The sequence below is a fragment of the Kryptolebias marmoratus genome, linkage group LG10, assembly GCF_001649575.2.
Source record: "Kryptolebias marmoratus isolate JLee-2015 linkage group LG10, ASM164957v2, whole genome shotgun sequence".
NCBI lineage: Eukaryota > Metazoa > Chordata > Actinopteri > Cyprinodontiformes > Rivulidae > Kryptolebias > Kryptolebias marmoratus.
In genome coordinates, this window is record NC_051439.1 from 22731144 (window position 1) to 22744157 (window position 13014).

Sequence of the window (13014 nt, forward strand, 5' to 3'; positions counted from 1 at the left end):
TTTTGGGAGAAAGAAAGCCTTCTAGCCTAAACATTTTGCGTATTTTATACCAAATTCGGACTGTCTGAATTATTAAAGGGTTATCAGTTTCGTTTTTAATAGTCTTATTATCCCACTTATAGAGAAAATCCATTGGCACTGAATGAGAGAAGAGGCTGAAAATGAGTTAAAGCTAAAATATGAACATGAGCCAAAAGCTAAAAGCAGCAAAACTCCAGCTGAAAGCTAAAAATAGTGTAATCAGTCTGAATTAAAGCAGGTGTGCTGAAGTAGATTTTAAAGAGAACTGTTTCTGAAGAATTAAAGAGATCTCAGTGGATTTCTGCGAGGGAAATCTGGTAAACTGTAACGTTACAGCATCTGATTCCTTATCGAGCTGAACGTTTGACAGGAATGGTGAAGATGGCACAAAGAAGTGAGGATGATGACCTGCGCTCTTCCTCCTCAGCTGCTCCACGGTGCTCTCGCTCGCTCTCAGTCTCGTCTGCAGGAACGGCAGCTCTGCAGCTAAAGCTGAGGAAACACCAGCAGATAAAACAGCAGCAGGAGCTTTTTCTTTCTTTCTTTTCTTTTCTGCTCTCTGCTTCTGTGATTTGATTTCCTTGAATGAAGGTCCGAACGTGGTGATGACCACAAAGACTCACCGGAGTTCTTCTTCTTCAGGTCCTCCACAGATCTCTCGCTGCTGTTCATTCTGGACTGAAGCTCCGAAACTTTGACTGACTGAGCTGTGAGACAAAACACAAGACAGGAACCCTGATGTGGTTCTGGTTCTGGTTCTGGACCGTTCTGTTTGTCGGACAGATGGCCTCACATCTGACTCCAGAATCAGCCCAAACCATCAGCCCTCCACCACCGTGCTGACAGCTGCAGTGCATTCTGGGTAAACATCTGTCCTCTGGTCTGGTTCCTTCTTAGACAGAAGAGGCTTTAACCTTTGACCTTTGACCTGCTGACTGAGGCCTGTAGAGGCTCTGAGCACTGCACGGTCTGACCTTCGGGGTGAATTTGTTCATCAGCAGCTCCTGATCCTCTGTGACTCTGTGGAATGTCCCGGTGAATAAACCCGTAGATCTGACTGTCTGATGGCCTCGGCTGTGACTCCATCAGCAGACGGTGGAAACCTTACCTTGGTTCTGAACTTCCAGCTCCTCCATCCTCCTCACACTGGAGCCGAGCTCCGCCAGCAGACTCGTCCTCAGCCCGTCCATCTGCTGGCTGACCTTCACCTGCAGCCCGTCCAGGTTCTGTCTCTGCCGCTCGGCCATCTCCTCTCCGTCCCTCAGCCAGCTCTCCATGCTCCGCAGGGCCTGGCGCTGTCCCACCCCCTCCCCCCTCAGGCTCAGGACCAGATCCTTCAGGCCCCGCAGCTCGTCCCGCAGGACGGAGAGCTCGGTGGAAACATCTGCCCCAACCCCGGCGCCGTCACGTGTCGGAACGGAGGCCTGTGACCGACACCGGCTGACCGAGCTGCAGAGCATCAGCAGACAAAGAGCAGCAGACCTCATCCTGCCGTCGAGCTGCTGGAGCAGCGTTAATCCTGCAGAAAGCCTTTCAGCGTGGGGAGGTGGACGGGTGAGCACACGTTCTGCGTGTTCTGGACCCAAAACAGCCAAACAAGGAGGGATTTTCAAACTAAACCGAGGAGTCATTCAACCGGCTAAAAAGAAAACCCAGATTTTCTGTGAAAAGTCGAGCAGAACAGAAGCTAAAATCAGCAAAACTGTTGCTAAAAGCTAAAAAAAAAGGCTAAAACAGTAGCTACAAGCTATTACTAAACCACAGCTAAAAACTTAAATTAGCAAAATGTAGCTAAAAGCTAAAAGGAGCATAATAAGACAAAAATAGAGCCAAGGAGATGTTGAAGAACGATAATTTTGAAGAAATAGAAGAGATCTTAATTTATTTCTGTGGGGAGTTTTTTTAAATAAAGTTAAATAATTTAAAAAATATAAAAATTTATATCCTGGTTTGATGTCAGGAAGAAACTTTATGAAAACAAACAGAAATCCTGAGGAAGTCGTGGAACAGAAGAACCTGATTTGGCAACAAGAGCTGAAGGCTAAAGTCTTAAACAAAGATCTCATGGCTGACTGTCCTCTACTACCACCCCGAAGTTTCAGGAACGAGCAAACAAAGAGTGAAACTCTGAGTTCGGTTTAAAGCTGCAGAGCAGAAACAAAGCTGCATACCAAACATAACTGAGCTGTAATCTTCGGCTCATGTGTTGAACACAAAGCTTCTCAGAGGATCGGCGTGCTGCAGGGAAACGGATCCCCGCGGCGTGAGAACGACCCTTCAGCCCAAACAGTCCAGGAAAACAGAAATTAAAGGTTGATTTGCTTCACAAGTCCCAGAAACAAACAATAATCCTCTGGACTTGGATAAAGTTTAATTTTCCTTCAGCCATGAGAGGATTTAAGGCGAGGCTTTTCTTCCAAACAGTTTAGGTTTTACAGCTTTTAGAGCTGAAAAGCTCCAGTTTAACCTCAATTATCACAACTTAAACACAGGAAATGGCTGCAGCGCTGAAATGTAGTTTATATGTCTGAGTGGATGGGAAATAAAGACACGCTGGACGCTTGTCACACAAGAACTACTTTTAATAAACATCAGAAAAGTCATTTTAGTCAACAGCTCACATGCCAAAAGAAGAATTAGTGCTCAGTCTGTGCATTCAACAGGTCATAAAAATAAAACTTGGACACTATCAGACAAAGATGACCCCCACCCCCACCCCACCCCCCGCCGCCGCGAAGTCTCGCCGAATCAACAGGAAATGGAGCCGAAAGGTTTCAGTACGACTGTTTAAAAACCCAAAGAAGAACAGATTTGGACCTCACAGAAAGGTCCAAACTCCTAAAAGATAAACCCAACATGGAGTCTGTTTCTGCTGACCCCTGACCCCTGGAGTTGATCAGCGCTGGCCGGTGTACGCTCGGAACCAGGAGGTGACGGAGGCAGCAGCAGACGAAATCATCCCTCCAGGGTTACCGGAGGGCTGGGAGACCTGCAGTGCACTCTGGGAAAGATCCATGGACTGCAGAGAAACAGAACGAGGCTTTAATGGTGAGGTTATCTTACTGCTGCCATCAGATTCTGACTGCAACCCGGACCTGAGAGGGGATGTCACAGAACCGTGGACTGGGCACCGTCTCCCAGTCTGTCCCCAGGTCCGTCTCCTCGTCCGTCACCGCCTCATCCCCGCTGTCCTCCGTCGGCCCCGACGCCTCCGGTTCCACAAACTCCATCGACTCCTCCAGGTCAGCGCTCACCTCAAACGGACCGGTCCTGCACGCAGCAGATAAAACTGGACTAAAACCAGGTCCAGGTAAGTTGTTCACAGCTAACCTGCTGGTTAGTTTCAGGTTAACTACTTCAGAGTAAAATACTGCAGCTTGTTCCACACAGCCGGGCATAGACTGCTCTGACCCGTCCAATCAGAGGGACTCACACCTTCAGCTGAGTGTGTGTGTGTGTGTGCGTGTCCATCACTCTGCAGCCCTGATTTAGGTTTTATTTTTGTGATTCTTGGTGCAGCTGTCCTCTAACGAGCCATCAGGGCGTCACAGTTTCTCTACTCAGCCTGAGACAAACGTGGAGGCAGAGCTTAATCTCTGAACTCTGAGGATATTAAGAACATCTGCTGTCTGTAAACAGAAACCTGACTGAGTCACGGAGCTTTAACAAGAACAGCAGCAGGGTTCTCTCCTGCTCGGGGCTCCATGAACCCAAAGTTTCCTCCCAAAGACATCAACACTAAATCAGCCAGAAGGAACTCATGTTGACCTTCAGTTTCCCACGCTGTGGGAACACAAACCGGACTCACCTGCCCAGGTTGTCGTTGTCGGGCCCGATCAGAAACATGACGTTCCTCAGGGTGTGATGAGGGTGGAGCTTATCACTGTTCACATGCTGAAAACACATGCAGTCATAAAAGCAGTTAATACTTCAAACTGGACTTCTTCCCCACATTTTTCTAAATCAACAGCGTTTTTATTTTATTCAAAACTACATTTTGTGAAAAATGCACAAAGGAGAAATTATGAAACAATCAGGAACAAGAATACGCTCATCAGGTAACTGTCAGAGTCATCAAAATCCAAAGCACAAATTCACTTTGACCTTTGACAGTGAAATCATTAGGAATCATCCTTGACCCATGACGTGGACATTTCTATATTAAAGGGTTTAGAGTTCGGACAGACGGAGAATAAATATTTTATAGATAAAACTGTTGGAGGTCTTATCTTATGTGTTGTTTGAGAAAATGTTTTTGATTTATTCCATCAACTAGAACCTTTAAAGGGATGTTCTGTTTAGTAGTTGTTGGTAGTTGGTACCTTATGAACCGTGACATCAGTCTGGAGTCCAGTTTGGCCGAACAAGTGTCTGTTTTTAAAACCCAAACACCGGAGTGACAGAAACGTACGTCAGCTGAGATTAAACCTTTCAGCTCGTCTTCTGTATAAATGCTGACGGTGCTGAAACCGCTGTTTCATATGTTCAAACAGTCACCTACAGCAGGTAAGACACTGCTGATGTACGTGAGCGCCTCCTACCTGTGAGAAGCAGAGGTGCAGGATGTTGGTGTTCAGTTTGCTCAGACATCTGGTGAAGCGGTACCGGCTCAGGTTCTCTCCGCAGAACTCGCTGAGGAGAACACAGATGGAGAACCTTCAGGTGTGATTCCGCAGGTGAGGCTGTGGGCGGGGCCAGGTGGGGCGGGGCGGGGCCTACCTGTTGCAGAGCTTCTTGGGCAGGTTGACGTCCAGGATGTGAGACAGGATGGTGACGAGCTGCGTGGCGTAGCAGAGGGCAGCACTGATGGTGTGAGCTGGGTTGATGTGGTCCAGTTCTGCAGGAACAGGACAGAGAACTGATCTGGAACCATCTGCAGAACCTTCAGACCGATTAAAGGAGGTTCTCTGAACTACAACCTTTCTGTGGGCGGGACCAAAAAAAATTTAAAAAGAATTTACTGTCAGCCGAAGATTTTAAACAAAGATAAGAGTATCTGCAGGGGATGACTCTCAGCTACTACCACTCCTCCTCTCAGCTCAGTGTCTGTAATGTCAGTTAGCTGTGGCAGCCATCTTGAATCGGGTCGACTCTGAAAACCAATCAGCTGTAGACGTTCATCCGGTGATTATTCTCAGATAATTTCAATAAAAATCAGTCCCATAGTCTGTGAGATATTTTACTAACAGACAACTACATGATTGCTCAGCAAACAGATAAAATCATGAACAGAATTTTAAAAAGTGAACTAAAATGTTTTCAGTAATAAAAACCCAAATCAAACATTAATAAATGAGACGAAAGCTTTTTAAAATTATTTCTGTACAGATAAAACTCGGACCTACGTCACCACACCTGCTCAGGTGGAAAGAATGACCTGAATTATTAATTTCGGTGATTATTTCAGCAGAAAAGCAGAATTCTGACGGGAATGTCCCTTTAATCTGCATTTCTGCAGACTCGCCTCGCCGCCTCACCTGGGCCTGGATTGGTGCTCTTCTCCTCCACCCAGCTGTAGTAGGCGGAGTAATCCCCGTTGCTCGGCAACACGACGGGGGCGCCCGTGATGCTGACGCTGGTCTCGCCGTTCTGGTCGTCCCAGATCCAGCGCCCCGACAGGTAGGTGGTCCTCCGGGCCTCGGCCAGCTCCGTCACCGTGCTGGAGGTGAGCACGGGGTCGCACTCCGCCATCACGTCCGCGGGGTCTCTGACGGACGAACGCAGGGGTCGTTACCAGGTTCAGAGCATTGGGGAAACGTTTATAAACACAAAGATTTATGTAGTGGTGCAGCGGTTAGACTGTCGCCTCCCAGCAGGAAGGTCGAAGGTTCGCTTCCCGACCTGGGTGGAGTTAACATGATCTCCCCCAGGTACGCCGGTTTCCTCCCACAGACCAGAAACCTGCAGGTTAGATTAATCAGTAACTCTAAACTGTCCTGAGGTGGGAGTGAGAGGGTGAATGGGTGTCTCTGTGTGTCCCTGTGATGGACTGGAGACATGTCCAGGTGTCCCCCGTCTCTCAGAGAGTGACGGCTGGAGACAGACACCCGCGACCCGGAGAGGAGGAGCGGGTTTATTTGTTAAATATAAATGAAGCAGTGAATGACTTCAGTTGTGTTTTTTAAGCACAATAAAGACTGAACTGCGGCACAGTGGACCAGCGGCACTGTGGCACTGCTGCACGCTGCGTTTCGACCTGTTCTGGTTGTTGGAGGCTGCTGAGTTTGCTGACCTGCTGCCCTGCTTCTCCTCCTGCATAGGGAAAATGTGCGTGGTGAGCTCCAGGATGTGCTCTCGCCTCAGCGCCGCCAGCTGCAGCAGTTTGCCTTGGTGCTCCTGGGCACGTTTCTCCAGCAGCTCCCCCAGGCGCCGGTTGTGGCGCTCGATCTTGTCCCTTTTCTCCTGGTGGCGTCCCGCGCGGCGCTGCAGCCGCAGGGTCTCCTCCTGAGAACGCAGCAGCAGCTCCCTGTCTGCAGCGAGAGGCAGGGGGTCAGGGAGCGCGGCGGGGAACTTATCGAGCGGGACCCTCGAAGACTCACCGCTCTTCACCTCCTCGTTGCCCCAGGCGACCGCCTCCTTCAGCTGCTCGATCTTTATCTTACACAGCATGATCTTCCATTTCTGACAGAAAACAGCAGCTCATCAGTTCATTCAGTCAGATCCTTCCCTTCTACAGCTTCACAAGAAGAAGGGAGGAGAAATGAGCTCACCATCTCGTCAGCCTGCAGCCTCCTGTCCATGGCCTGGAGAATACTGAGGGCACATTTGATCTTCCATAATTAGCTAAAACCTTACATCTGAGATACCAAACGTAGGTAATATGAAGTGATCGAAGCCTTTTACCTTTGCTGCAGCTTCTCCTTCTCCTCCCTGAGCTTCTTCAGCCGCCCCACCTTCTCCGAGTATCTGCAGGTAAAAACGACAGCGACGCGATGAGACACACGGCAGGAACGTTCTCCAAACCGTCCACATGTTTGAACCTTAGGAAACGCCTTCTGCTCCACAAAACCCAGACTGGGAAACACGATGGAAGGGGGACGTTTTCTTGGTGGTTTAACTAAAAAAAAGAGCAGCTAGCCACCGGCGCTGAAAGCTAACGGCTAACTGATTCAAATACAAAACCAGAGAGCAAACAGGGAAAACTAGAGATATGTCTGCTAATATTCAGTGATGCTGAATGTTTGTGGATATTTACTGAAGAAGCTGAAACTGAGTTATTAAAGAGGAACACTGGCAAGAAGCCAGAAGTGTTAAAATAAAACAACTTTTCTGTAATTATATTTGGAACAACAGAGACTTAACCCTGAAGGTTAAAACTCCTCTATCACAGGGACACTACTGCAGCTTCATGCTGGTTTGAACGTGAGTTACCAAAACAAAATAACCAGAGTTTCCTTACATCTTCACCTTTACTCAGCTAACTGTGGCACGAGGTGTTCAGGTATCAGGACAGGACGCTCCTCTCTGAGTTCTGAGCAGTTTGGGGTAATAGAAACTTTATTCTAAGTCATGGGCAGTCAGTGGTATTTCAGATGTTTCTGGAAATTAGGCAAAGGTTTTTTAAGTATCTCCAGATAAGAAGCTTCGTAACAAAGACAGACATCTGAACATCTCTCACCCAGACAGCTGGATTAATATCACAGTTATCAGATAATAACTGCAGCAAAAGAATCCTCTGAGGACAAAAGACAAGATCAGATCTTAATGAAAGCATCTCTTTAAACTACTTGAGTAAAGTGGGATGAGGACATGATGACACTTTGTTTCCTTGTCTGTGGGAAAGTCCCATCAGGAGATAATCTCAGTTGTCTGCCTTCAGCAATGCTTGGCTTCTATTTTACCTAAACTTTGTTTGCTTGGGTGTTTTCCAGCTGAATGTGGACTTGATTATACATTGTCTCCTCAAAGCTAAACCTAAAACTTCTATTGCTAAGCTTATATATACAATTAAAGGGAAATATTACCTCTTTGTAAGGATTTGAGGTAATGTCACCTTTGAGCAGTTATTATTATTGGGTTTGGAGCTTTATTTGTGTGGGATATCACACTTATGTATATTATTTTATCCCCCCTCTATTTTTTGAACATTCCACTAACATTTCTACTTCATTTCAATATGTTGTGCCTTGTTTTGTCTTGTTTTACTATTAAATAAGTCAATAAAAATATTTGATCCCCCCTAAAAAAAGCCAAAAGTAGCAAAATGCTAGCTAAAAGAAACAGATCAGTAGCTACATTTAGCCAGTTTGCTGAGGCAGATTTCAAAGAGAACAATGTTTTTAAGGTAATTAAAGATTTCTCCGTGTTTATCTACGGGAAGTTAAAGTTAAATATTTTTAAAAAGTATAAAAACCTAAAGTTGTAGCATCCATCTCCTAAAGGCGCTGATATCTGAGCAGCTAATGACAGATGTTGAGCTGAAATGTGTGGTAGTAGCTGAGAGTCATACTCTGAGGACAACAGCAGAACATGTTGCTTTATTTGGACCTGTTTGTTGACTCAGACTGGTTAGTTTTCTGAAACAAGCCTCTTTACTCCAGCACCTCTCCACCTGCTTTTACCTGACAGGCAGGTGATGCTGCTTGGACCTTTTTACCTTTCACTGTTCCTGCCGTCGAAGTAAACAAAGTCCCCGGCCTGGATGCACCGGGCGCAGGTGAGCCTGCGGCGGGACGTGGTGCACAGGGGACACCGCTCCACGGCCACGTACAGACCCTCGGCGTCGTCCACCGACTCCGCCATCACACAGCCCGGGGTGGAGGCGGCAGAGTGGGGATACTGGCGGGGAAGAGGCGGCTTAGCCCCGCAGAGGGATGCGGCAGGGTCGGGGCCGAGCGGCTGGAGCCCCGCGGCTAAGGACGCCATAAACGGGGGAGCGCTAAGCTAAAGCTGCTAAACCGCCCCGGAGGGAGGGGACCGTCCGCGGGATTCGGTGTGGTTCGCGGCTCGGTTCACCCCTAAAGGTTTCATCATCCCGCAAACAAAGTTTAAGGCGCTCCTCTGACGGACATGACAGACAAGCTCCAAGTGTTTTTGTTTTGATCGGAGTGATACCGCAACTTCCGGTTTCAGTTCTTCTTCTTCGTCTTTCAGTTGCGCTACATCCGGTTCACGCTGAGTATCGCCCCCTGCTGGGCTGGAGGCTCAGTGCGTTAGCTGTTAGCAACTACAGCTAACAGGGCCAGAAAAAAACTTTATATTAAATTAAATAATGCAGATAATTGAACCGTGTTGGCAAAACGAGTCACGATGGAGTTTTTAATAACGAGTTATTTTCTCAAAACCTTCAAAATGAATCATAGTTTGTTGAAATTTGGTTATTTATCACCTAAAAACAATCTGGATTTGTTTAAAAGAGTTTTGGTGTGAAAATTTGATTTGTTGTTTGGTGTTGAATGATACCATCAGGAATCCCTGCTGTGAATTTAAAAAGTTTCACAATGAAGCCAAACAATTATATGAAGGGATTCCCCTGTGTGCTACACAAGCAGGCACAGAAAAAATTGTAAATTTAAAAGGAAATTATAAGAAATATAAAACAAGGATTGTTTCTGGAGAAACTTCAATTTAAAGGTAGTTTATATACCAGGTTCGCAAATTATGCAAATCTCAATTACAGCAACAATCTATCTATCTACAAATACAGAAAGTCTAATAAAGAGATTTATATAAAGAGAGATAGCATTAAAGATATAAATAAATAACAATAGAGATTTTGGCAACAGACAAAAGTTGAAGTAAAATAGAGATAAAGATGCAACAAAATGGTGATTTATAGAAATACAGAGATGGATTTAGTCATAAGGATAAATAGAAATATAGAGAAAGGCATTAAAGAGATATAGTCATAGAGAGATTGTCACAGACAAATCGAAATCTACAGCAGATATAAATACAAAGATAGAGTGAGAAGAAGATATTGGAATATAGAGTTAAAAATAGCTATCAACAGAGATATTGTAGAAATAGAGACAGATGTCAGGATGAATATAAACATTCAGACAGACTGATGGAGAACATTCAGAAACTGTCCTTCAGGATGAAGGTCATTTATTTCCAACAGAAGTGACACAAAGTAGAACGTACACACGATAAATATATCTTACATTTATTTACAGAGAGAGCGAGGTGCTGTCAGACTCCTCACTGCTTCCTGAAGCCTTTCAGGATGGGATAAATGTTCTCAAAGGCTTCATAGATCTCCGCTCGTTCTTTGGCTCCTGAAGTCCAACAAACGATGAAAGAATTAATACGACGTCAGAGGAGGCGACCAGCTGCCTCATCGCTGAGATTTAAGGCTTCATTACCCGTCAGAACCACCTTCCCAGAGACGAAAATGAGCAGGACGATTCGAGGTTTCACCATCCGGTAGATGAGGCCCGGAAACAACTCGGGTTCGTAGCTGCGGGAGAAACGTCTGAGAAAGTCTTTAAATTCAAACGGGTCGAAGCTTCAGCAGTCTGAGCGCCGGCAGCTGAAAGACTTCCTGAAATCAGCTAGAGAAATGAATCTTTAAAGCTAAAACAAGCTAAACATTAACTAAAAGCTAAAGTAAAAAGGTAGTTGAAACCTTAAATTAGCTAAAAGCAAAAGAGTAGCTATTGATAAATGTAGCAAAACTGTAGCTACAAGCTAAATGTAGCAAAACTGTAGCTACAAGCTAAATGTAGCAAAACCGCAGCTACAAGCTAAATGTAGCAGAGCTGTAGCTACAAGCTAAATGAGCAGAGTTGCAGCTACAAGCTAAATGTAGCAAAGAATTACAGTTGGCTAAACAATAGCAAAAAGTACAATTAGCAATATTATAGCTAAAAGTTAAATAAAACTAAAACTAAAATCAAAAACTAGCATAAAAACCAACATGGAGCCAGTATCCTGAAGTAGATTTCTGAGAACAGTGTCTAACTGAGATATAAACTAAAAGTCATAAACATAATGATAAAGATCATAAAAAGCAGAAGACAGTGGAGGTTGTTTCAGTTAATTACTCCAAACTGCTGGGAAAGCTCCAAATCCCACCTGCTGAACTGCTGGTGGGTCAGAACCAGACCCTCCAGCCTGATGGGGAAACAGACGTCGCAGCTGGCCACCATGTTCTGGATCTTGAACTCCAGGAAGCGAGCTGGGAACCCGAGCTTCTGGACCACCCGAGCGTATTTCCGGGCCGCCAGCCGGGACTGCTCCTCGCTGCAGGTGATGGAGACAGGTGGAGACGTCAGAACCTGTCCCTCCGGTGACTCGATGAGAGACCAAGCTGTTACCTAAAGTCTCCATTATGTCTGTTTTCAAAACATTCCATGAATCTCTGAACAGATTTGATTCAAACTCTCAGAAAGTAATGATTGGAACAACCAATTCAAGATGGCCCCCACAGCTAATCGACCTCAGAAATGGCTCCAACTCAGACCCTTTTACAGATACTGAGCTGAAACTTGGAGTGGTAGTAGCTGAGAGTCATCCCCAGCACAAGTTCCTGGTTTTCAGGCGACGCAGCTGACAGAACACCACAGGAGCCATGTTTTCCATGTTTTCCTTCATCGCCCGGCGGCGCCCGGCCGACTCACCTCTTGGCTCCGGTGCAGACCATCTTCCCTGAGCTGAAGATCAGAGCCGTCGTTCGCGGCTCGCGGATCCTCATGATGACTGCCGCGAAGCGCTGAAACAACACGAGGGGAAATACCGCAAAGAGACTCAAAGAACAAAAAACCAACTCAACGACGGACTTGGGTCAGAACCTTCGGGTTGTACTCTGCATTCCTGGCTTGCAGTGCGATGAACTTTAGATCCAGAGGACATCCCAGAGTCACCGTGGAAACGATGTTCCTGCACACAGAACAGACACTAGGCACCAGATCTGTCACAGAAACATACCTGCTCATGTTTTCACAGATCTCAGTTAAAACCTGAAACAAAGACCAATTATTGATGAGGAAGAAGGCGACTTTTTCTGAAACATATCAACATCATCTGAGAACTGAACTGGGATGTTTGGCTCTGGTTAATCATTTAAATCATGTTAATTTATTCAAAGGTTTTTTTGCAGTTTCCACCTAAAAGAAACTGAATGTTTGGCTGATCTTCCATCTCTCCTTCTGAGGAACTTCTTATCGTTTGAAAACTTAAAATCCCGACAAACGTAGGAGAAAATTCAGATGTCTTCCGGCGGTCTCAGGGCTCGGTTCTTACAGGGAGACGTTCTCCCCGTTGGTACTTTTAGAGTTTAAAGGAAGGACAAAAAGTCCAGCTTGGATGGACAAAAATCATGGAGCTGCTTTGAGAACATTTAGCGTCTTCATGTTGGTCGTTAGGTTGTGTAATTTAAAATATTTTAAGTCCAGGTTGTGAATCAACAGAACACTGAGGCGGATCACCTGGACTGTAGTTATTCGTCACGTTTCTTTACAACATGATGCTGGTCTTAGTTGTCTGTCTCGTCTTCTCAACGATGAAGATCTGGTCCGATCTTGAAGCCAGAGCCTCACGAGTCAGAACCAAAGAACCACGATGGTCTCAGGAGTCGTGAAAACTTACTGTAACTGTGGGATGATTCCCGACCTCTCTGTCACAGGCGTCATGGGAGTCATGGGGGTCATGGGGGTCATGGGGCAGAAGGGGGACGTCCCCCTTCCCAGTCCTAAGGAGGACACGTCCTGCTGGGGCTCAGCTGCAGAGGAGTCCTGCAGGTTGTCCTCCGCAGAGACGCCGCTGTCCTGAGAACCGTCCAGAGCAGCTGCAGCTGCTGGGAGGGAAACACAAAGCAGAGAGATTTATTTCTCCAGCTCCGACATCTGGGTCCCGCTCCACTTCCAACACCTCCGCGGTGATAACTCATCCCGGAGCGTGAGCAACTTCCTGTCAGCCGGCGGGCTTCCAGGCGGTCCCCGAGCTGCAGCCTGAGGTCCAGAACCAAGACCAGAACCAGGTCTTAGCTTCTGTTCTGCCGCCTGAGGTCCAGACCGAAGAACAGAACCGGGTCTTAGCTTCTGTTCTGCC

General features: G+C 46.4%; 3 protein-coding genes across 4 annotated transcripts in view; all 3 read right to left on the minus strand.

The window, feature by feature from the left end:
* LOC108248711 (COP1-interactive protein 1-like) overlaps positions 1-1316 on the minus strand; it is a gene marked incomplete in the record, with an annotated part of 4408 nt that extends 3092 nt beyond the window's left edge. The window contains 3 exon segments of the mRNA XM_037977915.1: positions 430-513; positions 645-728; positions 1130-1316. Coding sequence (XP_037833843.1) covers positions 430-513; positions 645-728; positions 1130-1298 — 337 coding nt within the window.
* Positions 1317-2585: 1269 nt separating this feature from the next.
* atg14 (autophagy related 14) lies at positions 2586-9106 on the minus strand. Its single transcript, XM_017403845.3, has 11 exons — positions 8618-9106; positions 6865-6927; positions 6732-6774; positions 6561-6642; positions 6254-6491; positions 5499-5728; positions 4741-4858; positions 4563-4653; positions 3830-3915; positions 3117-3291; positions 2586-3040 (listed from the first exon to the last, which is right to left on the minus strand). Exons 1-11 carry the CDS (start codon positions 8884-8886, stop codon positions 2918-2920), a joined length of 1518 nt encoding a protein of 505 aa, XP_017259334.1. The 5' UTR covers positions 8887-9106; the 3' UTR covers positions 2586-2917.
* A 706-nt stretch (positions 9107-9812) lies between these two features.
* The window catches only part of tbpl2 (TATA box binding protein like 2), a 6446-nt gene continuing 3244 nt past the window's right edge, over positions 9813-13014 (minus strand). Inside the window, exons 3-8 of one of the 2 annotated variants that reach the window (XM_025003191.2) lie at positions 12553-12760; positions 11757-11844; positions 11586-11677; positions 11041-11208; positions 10329-10438; positions 9813-10241 (exon numbers count right to left, since the gene is read on the minus strand). In XM_025003191.2, the coding sequence (XP_024858959.1) occupies positions 10165-10241; positions 10329-10438; positions 11041-11208; positions 11586-11677; positions 11757-11844; positions 12553-12760 (743 nt within the window). In that variant the 3' untranslated portion in view covers positions 9813-10164. The remainder of the gene's footprint in view (positions 10242-10328; positions 10439-11040; positions 11209-11585; positions 11678-11756; positions 11845-12552; positions 12761-13014) is intronic. The other variant, XM_017403847.3, reaches the window with a different exon arrangement.